Genomic DNA, 21,179 nt, shown 5'->3' with positions numbered 1-21,179 from the left:
TTGGAACACATATTAGATACTGATTAATAATTGTATTTGGAACGATTATCCATTAATTTGGAACTGTTTGTGTAGTTTAGGAACACATTTTTTGGACAGACTTTGTAACGGATATTGGAACGAATTTTTATAAAATTCGTAATATTTTTTTAGCATCACTAAACCCGTTCCTAAGTTTTGAATGTTATAAATTTTTATAATTTATTAATATATTTAATAAATTTGAATAAATAAATACATTTCTACATTTTAATAAATGTTCATATATAATTAAATTAATTTAATAAAATTTGAATTAATTTTATCTATAAATTTTAAATAATTGAATATATATAAAACAATGGAATTTAAAAAATATTATGAAACATGAATAATTAAAAAGAATTATATTAATATGATGAAGTATTTAATTACAAAAATAAAAAAAAAGAAAGTAAAACCTAATCTAAACACTCCTCGTCAGCGTCCTGATTCTCGATCAGGGGATTCATCGTAGGCCGTGCTGCAGTCGACGAGGAGGCTCGCATCTCTCTCATCATGTCCATCATGGTCTTGAGGCGGCCGATGCAGTCCTCCATGACTGGGTTTGGCGGTGGTGGTAGCGATGGTGATGTGAATGTGCGACTGGAGACGTAGGCCTCAGAACCAAGGCAAAATACTTGGTCCTTCTTCTTGCCCTCGACTGCAGCCAGCCACATTTATTGCTCCATCATTGCCATAGTTGGAACAGACTCAGTAACATATAGGCAATAATTTAAAAGAACCGTTCCAATTTGTACCACTTTTTGAAATGGTTTTAGAAACATATTGCTTCTTAAATAAAACTCATATTTTGGAATGATTTTTGGCATATTTTAATAAGAGTGCAAACACCATTTCAAATTGTAACTCATTTTGGAATACATTTTCGAATTGTCACTTTTGGGACATATATGGCATCGGATAGGAACGGTTTGATTGTGACCGTTCCTAAATCAAATATTGCGTTCCAAACTGAGTTCCAATTATTTTCGTTACTATTTTTGCACGGATTCGTGGAATGGGTTTTGTAACTGTAACTTTGGAGCTCAAAGTGAAATAGTTCGATCGTTGCAAATATATAATCCAAAAAAATATTCCACCTGACGTCATGTTTCAACATCCGTTCCTGGTGTATTTCAAAGACCGTTCCAAGATGGAACAGTCGCTCTGACCGGGCCAAATTTTATCTTTTTTTTGTAGTGAATCTTTCAAATAACAAAAAAATATTTATAATTATAATAAATTTAGGGAAACATTGTAATTTATCCTATAAATTGCTCTGATAAGAAATAATTTATCCTTAACAAGCTGCATTAATATTAACAACCTATCTTGTCTTATGAGTTCTTTTGCAAAAACATTAAATGACAAAATTTACCACTTTAACAAACATTTGAGTTCATTCCTTAATTGTGAGTTTCTTTATAGGAATTATGATATTTACACCTCCTCACCTGATTTATATTTACAAATTATCTATATTTTTTGAATAATTATATATATCCACAAGAAACATTACACAAAAATTATTCCTATTTTTTTAAAAAATATACCTATATCCTTAAAAAATATCAATATCATTACATAAACTATCTCTATTTTTTAACTATCAGGAATGGTTTTTATGGTAATGCAAACGATAAGAGTGTTTTGGTTTTACTCATACCTACATTATTTAATTAATAGCTTTTAACATTAATTATAAAATGATTAGTTGTACTTAATCAATTTTTAATATTTTAATAATAATACGAAATAATTAATCATTTGCTAAAAAAGTTCAATATGGTACACTACAAATATTTGATCCTGATATTTTTTTTTAGTGCTATTTATTCCCACCAATCAAAGTGACATGCATTAACAAAAAAACAATTAATCAATTACATCATATAAAATATAAAAATATTAAAATCTTACAAGCACATCAATGATTTTACACAACACCAAACACTATTAATAAATTACAAATTATTATTTAATAAATAAATAAAAATAAATACTTACGTACATGACATAACATTTAACTAATTAATTTCATCCAAAATAAAATATAATAAAAAAGTCAAATTCAACCAGAAAACGATTTCACCAAGTGGGTTTACATTATTATTTCTTAAATTCGTGGTGTACCTAAGAGCCCTATACCACGAGCTGCATGCCCAACTATTATAATACACAAAAAGAAAAATACAAATAAAAAAAATAGTACGTGATCGGTCCAATATCAAAATTATTATATATGGTTGGTGTTTTTTATTTTCCATAATTTAATTTATATCATATAATATTCTATTTTAAGTATTTGTCCTTATTCTTGATGTATTTTTTCTGTGTGGAGAATACTTATGCCGATCGCTGTCAGATGCAGCGTGTGCAACGGGCCATAATTATTATTATCATAAAAAAATGCTTGGTTGATCGATAAAGAATTACATTCGTGTCATGTTGGGACTGTATTATTAGAAAACAGCAGAAAAAAAGAAAAAAAATTAATATTTATTAGATGCTCGATAGTAATTACAAACTATTATTATCTATATATTACATTATTAAAAATCAATACTTCGTTTTATCGGAATACAAATTCTACAAATTAATAAGGAAAAAATAATATTTTCTCATAAGATATGCTATGATTGACATTATTGTATAATGTATATATTTTTTTCAATGTTATTAAATTGTTTAGTTGTATTCTTGAAATGGACAGTTGCATAAGGTTGTGAAAAGGCAACGGGATGGACAGTGTTGCCGTCGTTGTAGTAAGAAGACATGGAGAATCAGGACATGGGCTGCTGCATTATTAACTGTTAGAACGAATCGTGGGAACTATGGCATTGTCATGGCCACTCAATATTAAGATTTCAGAGGTTGCTCATACAACTAGTCGTTGTTTTTATTTGTATATATATAATATATAATTTTTTATATTTTAAAATATATTATAAATAAATATTAAATGTATAAATTAATACATCATATTTAAAAAACAAACAAGGAAAAACGTAAAGTAAGAAATAAAAAATTGACACAATTAAAAAAATAAAAAATATTGTTTGTGCATGAAAAGAGTATCTTTCTTTTCATATTAATATAGATCGAGATTAACACAGCATACCGTACTCAAATATTTTTATTAATGAAAATTACGTTTACCCAAAAAAAAAATACCCTAACACTAGAGTTTAACACTTAGTCTCATCTGCCTCATATTACTGTCCCATACATCTCAACACCGATATCTATATAAAATTTTTAGGTATGAATCTGCTTTGGAGTAGATTTGATAGCTACGTAATGTTAGTTGATAATAGGAAAATTACAATATTCTCTCCTGGATTTTGTTATAATTACGAATATCTTTTTATTATTTAAAAAATTATAAATATCCCCATGATATTTGATAAAATTATGTAATTTTTGGATGGAGGTATAAAATTATCAATTTTTCCCTCATTATATTCCTTTTAAAAAAATTTAAAAATTATAAAAAAAAATCGATATGGGATGGATGAAAAAATTTTAAAAATTCTAAAGAAATTATCCACTTAGTCCATAAAAAATTTTAAAAATAAATAAAATTATAATTGTTAATCCACAATGACATTTTGGTCGGTTCATCGCAAAAAAATGAGAAAAAAGTATTATTTTAGTCCGCTAAGTATGTCTAATTTTAATTTTAGTCCGATAACTATGTCCATTTTTGTTTAGGTTTAGTAACTTACGAAATTGCTTATTTTTAGTCATCTGACAGATTTTTGGATAATTTTACCCCTATGCAACTTTGAAAGGCAGTTTTAGTCCATATGCACTCATAGGGGTAAAATTGTCCGAAAATCTGCCAGAAGACTAAAAGTGAGCAATTTCGTAAGTTACTGAACCTAAACAAAAATGAACATAGTTATCGGACTAAAATTAAAATTAGGCATACTTAACGAACTAAAGTAATACTTTTCCCCAAAAAAATGGATGGTAATCTAAAGGATTAGACTAATTGTAAGACGACCTTTAAAATCAGATAATATTAGTAATTTTTTAAATAATAAGGGGGTATTCGTAATTATGCCAAACCTCAGAAGAAGTTATTATAATTTACCCTTAATAGTATTTGGTCAATATTTAATGACAACAACCCAATTGATGATTTCTTCTTTAAAACTGTAGAATTAATAAAACACTAAATCAGATGGAAGAAAAGGGTCATTGGTCATTTGGACAATAGTATTGAAAGTACAATGGGTAGTCTTGAAAAAATTATGCAATAAATCTCCAAAAGACCTAATAACAACCTTATCAATCAAGAAAACACTCTTAGGGAGAAAATTGCAAAATCTACTCGATACCCAACAATTTTATCGGGCCCAAAGATCCCACCTGCAATGAAGACTTGAAGGGGATAATAATACAAGATTTTTTTCATGCCTTTGCAAATAGTAGAAGACGTATTAATTTCATCCAAGGAATTAAAATTTTCTTCTAACGAATGGATTTATAAACCTACAGATATTGTAGAATTATTTAAAGTATATTATGCAGATATTTACTCTAGTGCTGTGGTTGCACCAAATAGTTTCGACAGTACTATCGATTCTAAACTAACCTTTGAACGACAAGATCTACTTGTCAAAACAATATCAGCTTTCGAGATCTCAAACACGCTTAACAAAATCGGACCAACGAAGGCTCCAGAGCCAGATGGAATAAATAATCAATTCTTATGGTCATCCATTAAATACATAATAACGCCGGTTATTAGGAATTTTTTCGTAATAGGAGTTCTTGATCACAAAAAATAATGAAACTAGATTATTCTTGTATCCAAAATATCAAATCCCTGATGTATCAAAGATTTTCGGTCAATTAGCCTTTGTAATGTCATTTATAAAACCATCTAGGCTTAGACCGTTGATAACTAACCTTATTTCACCTTATCAAAATGCCTTGGTCCTCGAAAGATGTCTTAGTGACAACCTAATCATGGCTCGTGAAATTCTCCATACTATGAAACAGAAAAAAGAAAGGTTCAACAAATTGCCATATGACCATTAGATTAGATCTTGAGAAAGCTTACGACAAACTTGTAAGACGAGCTATTCCGAGAAGCTCGTAATGAATACCTATTTCGAAAAAGAAAACGTAACTACACAAACATCTTTAAGGATATACCAAGGTTAAATAGCTTGTCAAAGAAAAATACGTAAAACTACACAACACAGGAAAATTTTCAAGTGGGACTACCCCCCAAAACCTTGGTGAATATTGATGGTGCCTTTAAGGGTAACCCAGGCTTAGCAGGGGCTGATGGATTATTAGAGATTGGCATGGACCATTCATTTCGGGTTTCCCATGTCCACTTGGGTGGGACTCCCACATGCATTACACTTGAAATTTTCACATCTTATAGTTTGAATCTGATTCACAATTCTGATAAACAACCTGAGCAGGGATCCACTTCAGGCACTCAAAACGATGGACAATCTGCTCTGGGACAGGAGGAGCTTGTCTAATTTTCAACAAGTTTAGTTTCAATTTTGCTACATGGAGCTGAATCAAACGGCAGACAGACTAGCCAACCATGCTGTATCTTCTCAAGACTATGAAACTTTTGATTATTATCCATTTTTTTTCTTTTATTTGCTTAGTTTTGTGGAAAATGACAAATTCTGTTATGTAAATAGTCTATGTAAAATGTTCATCTACTCTCTGTCCCTGTAGAAGCTTTGTTTAATCCTATATATTATGTTGAAAACAATAGGATTAATTATACTCAAACCTTTTCGAAAATTTTAAATTACAATTCTCTCAAAAAGAATTTGAAATTACACTTACATTCCCTCTGAAAATTCTCAATTTACACTTAACACACTTCTTCTGAGGTTTGGACGAGAAACACCAACATAAGAAAAAAAAACTTACATAAATTTTTTATTTTACTTCTCATTTAACATTCTCATGTATATTTTTGTACTTATAAATTGATATATGTAATATATATAGAGAGTGTGGTTAACATCATCGCATTTTTTCCTTCATAACTACAAAATTATTACATAAAAACATTAAATGAAGGGTGAAATTAAAAATTTATGCAATTTTTTATTAACGTCAGCATTTTTCGTTCAAATCCTAACAAAAGGAGGTCATGTTTAAACAGTGAATTTTCAGATGGGTGTAAGAATTTCAAAACTTCATTAGAAAAAAGTATATAATTTCGTATTTTTGGAGGGATTTTAAGTGTAATTAACTCTAAACAATAAACACTATACTTTTGGCTTCACTCTAAGAGGGTGTTTGGCTAAGTTTACTTAAAGATTTTGTAAGATGGTTTTAGAACTTATAAGATGTTAATTAGATCTTATTATGAAAATAAGTTTATAAAGTGTTTGGTTAAAATAAAACTATGGAGTTTATATAATGTCAATAACGACATATCTTTGATCAATTTGAAAGATTTATTAAGATTTAAAAGTAAGTTAGCAACTCCTTACTTTTTCCTAATAGTTTTTAAGTTCAAAACATTTTATTTTTAGAGCTTATATATTTTTTTTTCGAAAAAACTTACAGACACTTTTTCATATCTTATTAACTCTCATACATCTTATCACATGTTTTAAAGTGCTTGTAAGCTCATTCAAACACCCTTTAAGTTGTCACTGTAAATATTTCACTAATTATCAAAGCGAAAATATAGATAACGTTCTTGACATTATTAAGTTTCTTAAACTGAATTGACAGCAAAATCAAACACTAAAAGAAGTCTTTTTATTATGGTTAAAGCTAAAAATCATTGCGAATATCAATTAATTATTATTGCACAATATTAGTCGTTGTTTCTGCAAACGAGGACAAAATATTTACTACATATAAAAATTATAATAAATAGTTTGGCTATATATAAAATCACAACGACTGTTGATTAACCACGGTCAAAATTTAAATTTTCGTATTGATTTCATCTGATCATAGTAGATAATATTAATTTACTATAAATTTTAAGTAGTAACAAATTATAGCTTAACATATACTTTTAACAATATTTTATTACTGATGTTATTTTTTTCAGTTGCGGTGAATTTTATAACATAATATTTGGAATTTATATTTAATATATTTGGTGATATATTCATTACCTTCGTGCATTGTGCAACACTAGTTTATTTACTATGAAAAAAAAAATGTTTACATGGTCTAAAGAAAAATTAAGGGAAAAAAGACCAAAAAGAAAAAATAAAAAAAGAAAAAAGATTTGAAAAGTTACATACTTTATATAAATTTAGGTTTGTTATCAATAAGGCTTAACTCAATTGGTGAAGTTGAGGCCCCAACGCGTGTGATGTTATTCCATTTTAGTAGTAGATATCGTTCTATTTTAATAGTAGTTGTTGATTAAATGTTTTATTTTAATAGTAGGTATCGTCTTATTATTATAATGGTTGTTGATTAAATATAGTTATCTGATATTAATTATTAGTATATGATTATTAAAATGGATTATTATTAGATATAAATACTTAATATTGATAATTGTAATCATTTTATTTGAAGAATATTACTTCAACACTTTCACTTAAAATAAAAATAGAGGCTTGTCAATCAAAATGGGCTTGGCTTGTTATTCGGCTGGACTCTTTCAATCCATCACCCTCATCTAATCCGTCAATTCTTCCAGCCTAAATTGATCATGAAAATCCAAAGGCCAAATTTGAAGCTTTTTCAATATATTCCAATTGATATATGAATCTAACAGCCCAATATCACACGTCCACATGAACCCCAATTTAATTTTTCTCAATTATTGAAATTAAGTTGTTTATAATTGGTTGAACATGACACATATGTTACATTTCTTGATCAGACTTTTTTTTTTCTTTAATAAATCAACTACCAACAATTAATATATATAATTAATTAATAACTATTATAATAGTAGACTAAGTATTACTATTAAAAAAAATATTTGAATTTTAATAGAGGAAGTCGAAAACGACCTAAATTTTATTAACAAAAATAAAAGACTATCCAAATCTTATTTTAAAATTATAATTTTTTTAATTAATTATTGGAGAGTGTGTTTCAGCTAAGGTATGATTAAGATCTCCGACTTACCAAACCCTGAATAAACTCGTTAATCAGAATCCGAATGGGACATGTTGGATTCCGGGTCTAGATCCGGAAGTTATTGCAAAAAGGGTCAGGAAAACTTTTGATATATGCAACTGCATGCAGTAATTCATTTGATTTTATTCTCATGGGCTCCATTTTATGCTTTTCAAAACTCAAAATTAATGTCCATGCGGCCTACATAGTACCCATCTATACATAAACTATCCTTTGACATTATTATATTGAAAATGAGCACATTATTCCCATATGAAAAAAAATATAGCAATTTATCTCCCTACACTTTTTAAAATGAAGCAATTTACCTCCTTATACAGGGAGGTATATTGCTTCATTTTGAAAAAACATAGAGAGGTAAATTATTGTATTTTAAAAAATACTGGGAAGTAAATTACTATTATTTTTTCATAAGGAGGTAATTTGCTCATTTATGATATCACAAGTGAGTTGCTTGCATTTTTCCGTTATAATATATATAACACTTTATAATACACAAATAAGAGCTGTGTAATTAATCAGATAATTTATTTAAAAAAAAAAAAAACAGTCATTGAGTAGAGTGCCCATGTTAATAATGTATTGGCCCGACCACTTGGGAGTCGGACTAGCGAGCCCTTCGCCTACTGCAGCGCGGTCGTCTCCGTAGCCCATGCAAAATTCCAATTTACAAGACTTTATATTATTATTACTATTATAAAATTTACCCCTGTTTTTTATATAATTTATGTTTCTGCTCCCTTTTTCTTCACGCATAATTTTCACAATCCCAATGAGAAACACGTAGAGCAGAAACTATAGCTGTATAGTGTACCACTCTTGTTGTAGAGAGTACAAGTAACTAATAACATGACCACATAACAATGTCTAAAAAAAATAATAATTAAAAAAAAATGGGATAAATTTGAAGACAAAGGACAAATATTTATGTCATATTATGGAAAAGGGCCAAACCCTTTTGCAGTCACAAGCAAACATCCCCAATCTTTTTAATTATATATCTCTCCTACTATATATATTTATTGAATAGTTGCATGCTAACCCTAGATCTTATATACAACTCTACATACCTACCTATATGCATATATTGTTATGACACCATGTGCAATTTATTATGATGGAATTTTGCTAATTTTTTATTTAAATTATTTTGTCAAGGGACGTCAAAAAATGGATTATTTTCTACTTTATAATGAAACACAGATTTAAAATTATAATAAATTAATACTATCTATTATAATTGAATAAAATTAATGTATAAATTTAAATTTTAACAATAATTAATTAATATTTTCTGTACTTATTAGTTATGTTGAATATTTTGGCTTTATCTGTAGAAATAACGGGTTAATAATTAGTGGGTAGTCGTACCTGACTAGCATTTGTCGCAATTTAACTATAACAAAAGAAGTAGTATGTCTTCAAAATGTAATTTTGATAAAATGAGATTATGGAAGTTGTGAATGTTAGTATTAATATTTTTGCTAGTTATATAATCAAATAAATGAGCTTCTAATTAAAGCAAAAATTAGACTCTTCAAATTACTCCCCTCTTTTTAATTTTTTTTTTTTCAAATTCAAGAAACTTATAAAATCTGGGATCCGGCGTATTTATAAATTAATCCATAAGAAATCTTGTAAATTCTTGAAGATTTCATAACATATTATAAGGAAAATTATAGTTCGGACTTGATTCGATCAAATTTGAACCAATTAAATTTATGGGCTCTTGAGCGTTCTGGTAAAAAATTGAAATTACCATAATTTACGGATAAGTAATGAATGATTTTCAAGAATCACACTATATAATTAGAATCATATATATATATATATATATATTACGAATTAATTATACAAAGATTCATGATGAGAAGTAGATCAAAATTTACATATATTCTCCCTCTTTCACACACACTTAATAGATGAGTAGGGATTGAAAGGGCATGCAATTAAGTGACAGTTGTGAGAGATTGAATTTTCACAGCCAATTAATTGCAGCTTTGAAGTTTGAAAAATTTGTTGCTCGAGTTTAGGGTGGTTTCAGACACTATCCTGACCGTCACCCGACATTTGTGCTCTCTCCTTCTATATATACATACACACACACACACACTCACAAACATCGATCAACTATTACACACAGTACTGCATTCTCACCACCTTAATTCTTTCTTGTTTTTCAATATTCCCTCCATTTTCCATAATCCCACAACGAAAATCATAGGATTTTACAACTATTCCCTTTGAATAATCTCTAATTCCAGTCCAGAAATTAGAGGGAGATGAGCAGCTTTGGCCCTCAAAATCAAGAACCCTTGATGAAGAGGATATGGCAAGAAAGGAGAGTCTTCACTGCTCCCAACGTTAACCCTAAAATCCTTCAGCCAACTTTGTCTGGGGGGTTCGACGACGACCTCGTATCGGCGGTGGTGCCGCCTGTTACGGTGGTGCTGGAGGGCCGCTCGATCTGCCAGCGCATCAGCCTCCAAAAGCACGGCAGCTACCAGAGCTTGGCCAGGGCCCTCAGGCAGATGTTTGCGGATATAATCTCTGATCATCACAGCAGCTCTTCATCTTCCCATGATCATGATCATCATGATCATAGTGATGGCGGCGTTCTTGATCTTTCAAATGCTGTTCCGGGCCATCTGATTGCGTATGAAGACATGGAGAATGATCTCCTTTTGGTTGGTGATCTCAACTGGAAGTGAGTTATTTATAATTATTTTCTTTAAATTAAATTTTTACCCAAAAATGTGAGTTTTAATTTCTTGTAGGGTTTTTGATTTAATTAACGTAAGACGATGGATGATGATTTCTTGAAATTCTGCGCGTGTTGAGTGTGCAGGGATTTTGTTAGAGTGGCTAAGAGAATCAGAATACTGCCAGTAAAGGCTAGATCAAGGAAGCTGCTGCAGAAACAGGAGTTGAATTAATTGATTAATTTATGCTTAATTAGTTTTTTTGTTTTGATAATTAATGTAATTTTCACTTTTTAATTCCATTAATCAATATTTTATAATAAGCATCTATCTTTCTTTGCCCGGACGATTGGTGTTGCTATTTAATTTAATTAAGCATCTGCCTTTTGGTTTTTCGATACAATGTTTTATTTTCAAGTGTGAAAAAAATTCAGTTATAATTAGTTCATAACAAAGGTATAAAAAAAATATTCAATACTATATATTAATATTAATTTTATCAAAATTAAAGAAAAAGAATAAATCGCCATTAAAATAGACATTGATTCGTTGTAAGACCTTTATCCATTGATCAAGATGAGGCGACATGCTAAAAAAGTTATGAGTTCAAGTCCAATAAATGTGAATGTAAATTTACTTCTATCATGTTGTGTTATTTAAATTAATTTTTGAATTAAAAATATTGAATGATATAATGAATCTCATATTATAAAAAATAAACATTAATTCCTATATGCAGATAAACGTAAATCTAAAACTTTTTGAAAATACTAGATTGAGGAGATTTTGGACTGATGAATAAATTCATAAATACATATGAGCTCGCGAGTTGAAGAATCATTAATTAGATGAATATTCATTTTATTTTATAGGATAATTAAATTACATTGATATTTTCAGAGATTAGGTTTAATTATACAAATATTTTTTGTATTTTATAAAATTATAGTTACACCCCCTGAGGGGTGTTAGTGTAATATTTTTTAAGGAGTGTTTGTGTAAGTTTTACATTTGAATATGAGGTGTGGTTGTAATTACAACTATAACGTCTGACGGTGTAGTTGTAATTTTATAAAAAATAGGGATTGTTTATATATTTTGATCTAATTTCAGGATGTATCAATGTAATTTATTCTATTTTATATGAATTTAGAAATTTACTAATTTGAATTTTTTGGTATTACATAAAATTAAGATGGCTGATTCTGAGCCGAAACGACATGAGAAGGGTGTAGAGATCCATTAATTATCATAAGGATGTCCTTTTTTATTTTATCAACTGGTGACGACAGAATGTAAAAACATTAAAAATATAAATTAATATAAGTTCTCGCTAATGCTTAAAGTTTTCAGTTGAGGTGATTATTCAATTAAAAGTTACAGCTATACGTACATATACTAATAACATTTTGCAAATCGCATATATATCAAAAACGGAAATTTCCGTATCTGAAACTATGATTTCCGTCTCTAAAATGAATCAATGATGGAAAAATTCGTTGCTGCAGTCTGTGGCTGAAAGCCCCGTGGCTAAATATTAGCGACGGAAATATTCCGTCTCTAATTCTGAAATGGAGAAACATTAGAAAAAAATTTAACATTTAATTATGTCATATGATTAAAAAGAAATAGCTATAGTGATCATGACCATGCAATGGTTGTTGGTCATGATCTTTGTGAATGTGGCGAAAGTATTTGTCATGGCTAATAACAATGATAAAAATAATTTTCATGGGGGATAATCTAAGTTTTGCATCGATTTTTTTGTTTAACCATGACTAATAATTATTATTTACTATAATTTTAGTTCATAGCTAATAAAATTTAATCAATAGTAAACTTTCTTCTAGTGAACTTATACTTTTAGACCTATAGAATATATATATATATATATATATGTGGTTCAACACTTTTAGTCATCTGATTTATAAAAAATTTGATATGGTTCCAAAAGTTGAAAAAAATCGACATATTTAGTCCATAAATACTATAAAACAGAAGACTAAATGTATCGAATTTTTTCAGTTTTTGTGACAATTTTGAAAATTATGAATATGTTGATTTTTTTTAGGTCTCTTTTGAAGAAATCATAAAACAGAGGACTAAAAGTATTGAAACTCCTATTCCACGGGATTAAAAGTGTAATTTTGCTACGCTTAAATGTATTTTTGGTCTTATAACTTAGGTCGTTTGGTATTTTTGTCTTTTAATTTCCTAACGTACCATTTTGGTTCTGCATCTTTTTAGTTTTGGTGATCTGAACCTTTTTTTGCCAGAATTTACCTCCACCGGCCAGAAGGGTGAATTCTGGCAAGAAAAAAGATTGAAACCACGAAAATTAAAAGATGTAAAATCAAAATACTACTCTAAAAAGTTAAAGAATAAAAATGTTGACAAATATGAACCATTAGGAATAGTAGCCCTAATTGTAAAAAGTCATGATGTGATATGCACATGCATTATTCCAGCCAGAAGGGTGAGCTCTGAGGAAAAAAAAATTGAAAGTGTGAAAATTAAAAAAATGCATGACCATAATATTATTCTATAAAGTTAAAAATTACGAAATACCAAATAACTTAAATTATGTGACTAAACATACATCTTACCCTATATATACATCTTTCTTATATAGACACACATTGATTTACTCCTTTTTGTAGAGACAATAATGTATATATATAGTTGATTCTGATCATATATGTAAATCAACAATTTTTTGTTCTTTGATTTTTATGTTTATCTTTTTTTTTAAAAAAAAAATATGAACTAATTAATAAATATTGTAAAGAGCTATTTTTTTATACTATATATTAAGGTGTAAGAACCCTATAAAATTTAAATTTGATTATTTACTGGCTTAAATGAATTTCACAAATTAAAATTTTATTGGTGACAACTTCGAGTTTAAAATTATTTATATTAATGTATTATGAGTTGCCTGTAATTAGATTATAATGTCTATCAATAGGAATTGGATTTGAATTATTAATATTTGGACAATATTTTAGTAAATTTTGGCAAAATAAATATTTTTAGGTGATTTTTTTTTCTTTATCATAGAATGCTTGTGATAAGTTCTGTGAAGAATCCAATTCAATAGCAACACAAAAATATACAGCAAATCAAAGAAAAACAGAGAATTGTCCATCGGTTTCATTATTGCTTTTCTAATTCTGTTACAAAGCTCAACAAAAGGGAAGACTGTTTAAATAACAAACTAGCGCCAAAAGTAACAAAGCAGCAACTACTCAGTCATGCGACGTGGCCCAATCACAGCAGGAATAAATGACGAGGTAATGACTGGGTAAAAGTGCAAATAAACAAGAAGAAAGACGTAACACACTAAAACACCACTTCAACTACGTTCTATCCCTGATCTAAGAGATCAGCTTTAGTACCAGCAGCAGGAAGAAGTATGGCTGCATCAGAGCATGGACCAGTAGCTGCAGAGGAGAATCCAACAGCCTCTCCACAAGTGGGACTAGGGGCGAAGGACACACAGCCCAACTTGGAGATAAAGGACCTGAACAACTGCAAAGTAAGGGCTTTGGTGAAGATGTCAGCAATCTGGGCAAAGCTCCTAACCAAAACAGGGGCAACAAAGCCATCTTTGTATACATCTCGAACGAGATGGCAGTCGATTTCAATATGTTTTGTACGCTCGTGAAAGATGGGGTTGGCAAGAATGTGCACGACCACCTTATTATCATAGTAGAGAGAAATTGACAATGAAATATTCACACCAAAATCAGCTATCAAGATAAGAAAGCCATCGCAGCTCACACACAATAGCAACTAAGTTGCGATATTCCGCTGAAGAAAGGGACACTGTCGATTGTTGAAATGAGAGCCTTACCAAGGAAGACACAAAACCCAGTCAACGAATGCCTGGAATCAGAACATGATGCCCAGTCAGCATCACAATAGCATTGAAGGTTTAAGGAAGTTGCAGGCAAAAACAAGCCCAAAGTAGGACAACAGCCTCTGAGATACTTCACTACATGAAGTGTAGCCTTCCAATGGGTATCATAGGGATGACTTAAGTATTGGCTTAATTGTTGTACTGAGTGCGAAATATCAGGCCTCGTGAAACTGAGATAGAGCAATTAACCTACCAAACATTTGTATGAATCAGGAGTTGAAAGCAAAACACCAGATCTCAAGCTCAATTTAAGCCCCGAAGGAAAAGGCGTAGACACTGCCTTAGCCTGCAACAGACCAGTGTCTGCAACGATGTCCATCACATACTTCATTTGAGCTAAGTAGATCCCATCAGCATTTCGTGCTATCTCTAAGCCCAAGATAGCGTGCCTCTCCAATGTCTTTAATAGTAAAAAAGATTATGAAGGTAAGTCTTTACCTTTTGAAGTTCTTCGACACAGGCCCTAGCAAGTAGAATATCATCGATGTATACCAAGAGACATACCAACCCACGAGCAGTGTGAAGAAGGAACAAACAGTGGTCATGTGCACACTATCTAAATCCAAATTCCTGCAATTTCAGTGTGAGCGCCACATTCCATTAACGCGAGGATTGCTTTAAGTAGTATAAGGACCTCTCTAACTTGCATACAAGACCTGATGCAACCTTGTAAGCAGCTGGAGGAACCATGTAGATGTCCTTATCCAAATAGCAAGGAACGCATTATCTACGTCCAATTACTGGAGGACCTAACCATTGGCAGTAGCAAGCGTGAGAAAAAGGCGTACAGTCACTGCCTTCGCTATAGGGGTGAAGCTCTCCGTGTAGTCGATTCCCTCAACCTGATTATAACCTTTGGCGACAAGGGGCGACTTGTACTGTTCCACACTACCATCAGCCCATAACTTGACCTTGAACACCCACTTACACCCTATAGCTCGCTTCCCAGCTGGTAACGGTGATAGTTTCCAAGTGTGGTTCATCTCCAATACCTCAATTTCTGCATCCATGGTTGCCCTCCATTCAGGAGATTGGACAACTTCTGTAAAAGAGCGAGGTTCCTTTATCGCAGAAATGGACGTCACAAAAGAGGAGTATGTGGCAAAATTAGCATGCAGGATTGATGAATTGTGTTGGCACACAAAGCCGTTGAGCCGGAGGGGCTTATGGCTCACTCTAGATGATCTTCGAGGAGGCTGCGGGGAGCTTGTAGCATCATCAGTCTGCAGAACAGGAGGTGTAATTTCAGGACTCACATCATATGAAGGTGAAGATACAGTGGGCAAAGAGTGAAGCAACTCTATGTGGTTGTCATCATTGTCAACTGCAGGAGTTGGTAGTGAATACTCAATTTGTTCTGTGGACTGAATTTGAGCAAAAGAAAATACAAGCTCATGGAAGATCACATCCCTGGATGTGAAAAGGGTATGGTCTTCCAAATCGTACACCTTATAATCTTTCTATGTCATCAAGTAGCCAAGAAAGACGCACTTGTGAGCTCTCCTATGGAATTTTGACTTATGTGGATTAAGGTTTGTTGCGAAGTATAGACACCCAAACGTTTTAAGGAAAGTGTATGTGGGAGGTTGTCCAGTAAAGGCTTGGTAAGGAGTCATCCACCCTAGAATATGTGTAGGAGTTCTGTTGATGATTTATGTAGCAGCTAATATGCAATCTCCCCAGAACTTAAGTGGGAGTGAAGCCTAGAACAAGAGTGCTCTAGCAATATTGAGCATGTGCCTATGCTTCCTTTCAACTCTCCCATTTTGTTGGGGAGTGTAGACGCACGAGGTTTGATGTATAATTTCAATCTTTGACACAAAGTCTTGACAATTTAAGTTCACAAACTCAAAGCCATTATTGGATCGAAGTACTTTTATCTTGACCCCAAATTGTGTCTCAACCATGACTGAAAAGTTGTGAAGTGTTGTGGTCCCTTGACCTTATGTTTGATGAGATAAGTCCATAGTGGTATGTTGAAATCATCCAAAATAGTCAAGACATAATGACATCCTGTCGTGCTAGGTGTCTTCTACGGTCCCCAAATGTCTAGGTAAACCAAATCGAATGGTACTGTAGTATGTGATTCACTTAGTTTAAAGGGAGTCCTGGACTGTTTGGCCTTTGGGCAGAAGATATCACACTTCAATTCCAATGAATCTTTTGTAATTTTACATTCTTATATATGCTCAATTGCTGTCATAGAAGCATGCTTCAACTTTCTATGCCACAACGAATTTTTATACTAAAAAATAGTAGAACATGTAGTAGGAGCAGATATAATATAACTAGCCAACGGTTTGACAATAGACCAATGCACAATACAAAGGTTCTTTCTCAGTTTTCCTCGTGCCACTATTCCTCTAGTCACCTGGTCCTGCAAGAAGCACCTAAACTTGTTGAAAGAAAAAGTGTAAGCGCCCCCACTACAAATCTGACTCACGAATAAAACGTTGAGAGAAAAATCTGGAATATAAAGGACTGAATAAAGTGTGACCTTATCTGATATTTTCATTGTTCCCATGTGAGCAACCTGTTTGTTCGTTTCTCCAGCAAGTGAATGAAGTGTGTGTATCCAGGAGCAGAATATGAATCAAACATGACAAATATCCACACACATGACTCATAGCTCCCGTATCAATAATCCAATCCCCAATATTCAACGAGCTTAATTCAAATGAGTTACCTGCGAACTGCGTTTTAGAGTGAACGTAGTTCGCGTAGTTAGTGATGGGGTCTGAAGGTGCCTCTTTGCCTTTTACCAGCTTTAATAGCTCTGCCACTAAATCAACAACCTCTATCCTTGAATCAATTTTCACCATCGAGGCATTTCCATTGGACAGCTACTACTTCTACATTGCCAGTGAAATTGTAGTTTCCCCCAATCTGCTTCTTCTTATCAATCCGCAATATGTACCATTCTGGCGTTCCATTAAGTTGGAAGCAAGTTTCTCTTAAATGTCCCTACTTATGACAATGTGTACAAAGCATAGAACACTTGTCTATATATGATTTATGCCTCTGATTCTGTTTATAAGTTCCTTCCTTCCTATTATCTCTCAAAGACACTTGGTATGCTACATTACTAGTGGTGTCTGCGATTTGAGTTTGCAAATTCCGCTGTTGCTCCACAGCAAAATGCATTGAGAATGCCTTCTCTAAATCAAGCAACGGATCCATTATAAGCAACTGACTCTTTTCCTTGCCGAAGCTCTCATGGAGCCCCATGAGAAACTGCATAAGTTGCGTCGAGGTATGCATTTCAGCAATAGCCTTGTTCACTCCACATGTGCATTTTGGTGAAGGAGCCAAACAAAGCAGCTCATTCCAGAGTTTCTTTACCTTCGTTAGGTAGTTAGTTACCGTCATATCACCTTGCGAGATCAAAGTGATATCTCTCTATATTTGGTAGATCATAGGAGCACTACTGCAACGATATCGTGCTTGAATCACTAGCCACAATTCTCGAAGAGCTCACGTACATAAAAGCCTCCACTATGTCCTTCGAGATTGAGTTCCAGAGCCACGAAATGACCATAAGGTCTGCTCTTCTCCATTGTTTAAATAGAGCAGAACCTACTGAAGGACGGGGAAAGGATGCGTCAGTAAACGCAAGTTTCATCTTGCAACTTAGAGTGACATACACAGCTCTACTCCACGTCAAATAATTGGAACCATTCAAAGGCGAAGCCAACTCAAAGCTAGAATTATCAAAAGGATGTAGGTGGAGGATGTCCTTCTTGTATTGCTCTGCCTCCATTGCTACCGAATCCGCCATGGTTTTCCTTCGCAGTTACAGCAAAGCTGTGTGTGTAGAAAACAAAAACAAGTATCAAGAGACCTTCAAGATGAAGGCTCTGATACCATGTGAAGAATCCAATTCAATAGCAACACAAAAATATACAGCAAATCAGAGAAAAACAGAGAATTGCCCATCGGTTTCATTGCTGCTTTTCTAACTCTGTTACAGAGCTCAACAAAAGGGACGGAGGCTGTTTAAATAACAAAACTAGCGTCAAAAGTAACAAATCAGCAATTATCCAGTCATGCGACGTGGCCTAATCACAACAGGAATAAATGACGAGGAAATGACTGGGTAAAAGTGCAAATAAACAAGAAGAAAGACGTAACACACTAAAACACGACTTCAACTACGTTCTATCCTTGATCAAAGAGATCAGCTCCAGCACCAGCAGCAGGAAGAAGTATGGCTGTATTAGAGCATGGACCGACGGCTGCAAAGGAGAATCCAACATGTTCCTAACCGCATTTAATGTTTTTGCCGATTATTAAGAAAATCACATACTCATCGTTTTCCATCCAAAGTGAAAAATCATAACAATAAGTAGGTGTAGAACAACTAATGAGGCCTAACTCAGTTGGTAAAGTTGAGGTCTCATGATCTTGGTTCGAACCTCGTCATATGCATGGGATATTGATTTTATTGCATAATAGGTCTTGTCTATTGTAATAGGTGTTGGTCAGATTTAATTTATTTGATATAAGCTTCAAGTCCCATCGAATGTGCAATACGCTTATCTTGTAATTGATGTACAATTCAAAAAAAGTGAGTACCACTTGAGGAAAATTATGATGTTCTTAGCACACAACAAAAATCCCTTAATAAATTTGGACAAAAATTCGGAAATTATATATGGGGCAGTTAATTAAAATCATAGTTAATTTCCTTTTTAGTATGTCAAATTTACCACTTTTAATTGGTCATCAAATGTACGTGTCATGGACCATTTCTACGTAATGTTGTAGATTTTGCATGTGCGCTTTGCATCATGTATTTAAATAAGAATTATTGAATTTTAAATATGTGGGCCTTCCTATATATTCTAGCTTTCGGCTTTAATCTTAATTAATAATACCCCCACCTTTTTATTTATTTGTTTATGTCTTATTCATAATTTTCAAGTATTTCACTATTTCTGATGTTGACTGTTCTTACTCGTAAATACTAATTCTCAATCAAAGTCTACGAATTGCACATTTTCATCGTTGATCCATGAACAGGACTTATACACCTCCGGGAAAAAAAAAAAAAAGTAATAATCTCAAAGTTCAAAAGTGTTGCACTGAAAATTCTGGACCAGATCTTTAAGAATGAAATCACAAATCACTCAAAGAATAAATTACGATTTGATTGTTTCAGTTGTAAGTTTAAAAACACAAATCACTGTTAGAATCATATCAAGAAGCCCTCGATTATAGTCTTTCGATGCTGAAATCAGATAGATCGTAAAAGAATATGATAAAAGTCGTAAGCATATTAGGGTTAGTAAAAATTATACACGTTGTCTAAAAATAACTATTTATAGATTTCTCTCAATTGTATGATTCCAAGTAAACTACAAACACCAAAAGTATCATATGGTCACGGTGAGTCCATGTATATTAGAATTTAGGATGTACCAGAGCCGGATCATAAAAATTTTGGATTAATAAAACAAATTTAGAACTTGTTTGAAAATCGTAATTATACTCTGGAAAAGTTTTAGTACAACCTTCATAAAATATACCCTCACATAAAAAAATATATATATATATTTCAAAAAATGAAAGACTAAATATAAATTATGGATCAAGTAAGCTCTCTTCGAACTTTCTTGGAAAGACCCTCATGTAAATTCCATAAATAAGGATTGATTTTAATTCTATTCCATTCAAAATAAAATTATATTCATCATACTTTTTTTTTTTATCTGTTAGTCATCGCAATTAGCTGGGACATAAAATTATATTTTGTTCTAGTAAATCTTTAAATTTTGAGATAATTAAATTTTACTAAAATAATTGCATTAGCTTCCTAAACATTATAAAATAAAATAATAAATAAAAGAAATTGCTATAAGTGTGGATGAAATAGAATTTTAGTCCCATTATTATGTGTCTGTCAATTTCAATTATGTTAGAATTGAATTTGACAATTAAGTATTACAATTTTATTTTTAAAAAAATGACACATTAAGAACAAAATCCACCAAAAATTGCAACCCGCCCAAAAGTCAGGGCTCGATCGTGCTAAATTCCAACCATATTTGCAATTTCCAGTGGAATTTATCCTTAATACGTTAAGTTTTTAAAATTATAAGACTTAATTATTAAATTAAATTTCAACAAAAATCATAATTATCATATATTATAATTATAGGACCAGAATTATAATTTTATGACGTACTTAATTCTTTATGCACATGGATTGTAATTATTGTGTTCTTGAGGCATCCTAAAGGGCGAGCCCACTAGCATTGAGACATCAATGTCATTAATCAAAGATTTTAATTAAGACATTAACAACATTAATCAAAGATTAATTTCATAAATGTCACGTCGGACGGCCCATAGAATGTTAAGTCAGTTTATGTGGTTTACGTCGACATCCAATATCATAATATATAATTGTA

At 31.7% G+C, this 21,179-nt stretch overlaps 1 protein-coding gene across 1 annotated transcript; it reads left to right on the top strand.

Moving 5' to 3' along the window:
* Window positions 1–10,084: 10,084 nt before the first annotated feature.
* On the top strand, window positions 10,085–11,190 carry IAA33 (indole-3-acetic acid inducible 33). Its single transcript, XM_011071612.3, has 2 exons — window positions 10,085–10,849; window positions 10,991–11,190. The coding sequence occupies exons 1-2, from the start codon at window positions 10,425–10,427 to the stop codon at window positions 11,076–11,078; spliced, it is 513 nt and encodes a 170-aa protein (XP_011069914.1). The 5' UTR covers window positions 10,085–10,424; the 3' UTR covers window positions 11,079–11,190.
* The last annotated feature ends 9,989 nt before the right edge of the window (window positions 11,191–21,179 follow it).

Source organism: Sesamum indicum, linkage group LG2, assembly GCF_026168435.1.
Source record: "Sesamum indicum cultivar Baizhima isolate 11 linkage group LG2, ASM2616843v1, whole genome shotgun sequence".
Classification (NCBI taxonomy): Eukaryota; Viridiplantae; Streptophyta; class Magnoliopsida; order Lamiales; family Pedaliaceae; genus Sesamum; species Sesamum indicum.
Note: the sequence above shows the minus strand (reverse complement) of the source record. Positions and strands in the feature narration are given on the sequence as shown.

Bases quoted from the DNA above. Each gene is read 5' to 3' on its own strand.
- IAA33 (XM_011071612.3), top strand. From the start codon at position 10,425: ATGAGCAGCTTTGGCCCTCAAAATCAAGAACCCTTGATGAAGAGGATA. The intron at 10,850-10,990 runs GTGAGTTATTTA...TTGAGTGTGCAG, and splicing joins GTTGGTGATCTCAACTGGAA to GGATTTTGTTAGAGTGGCTA.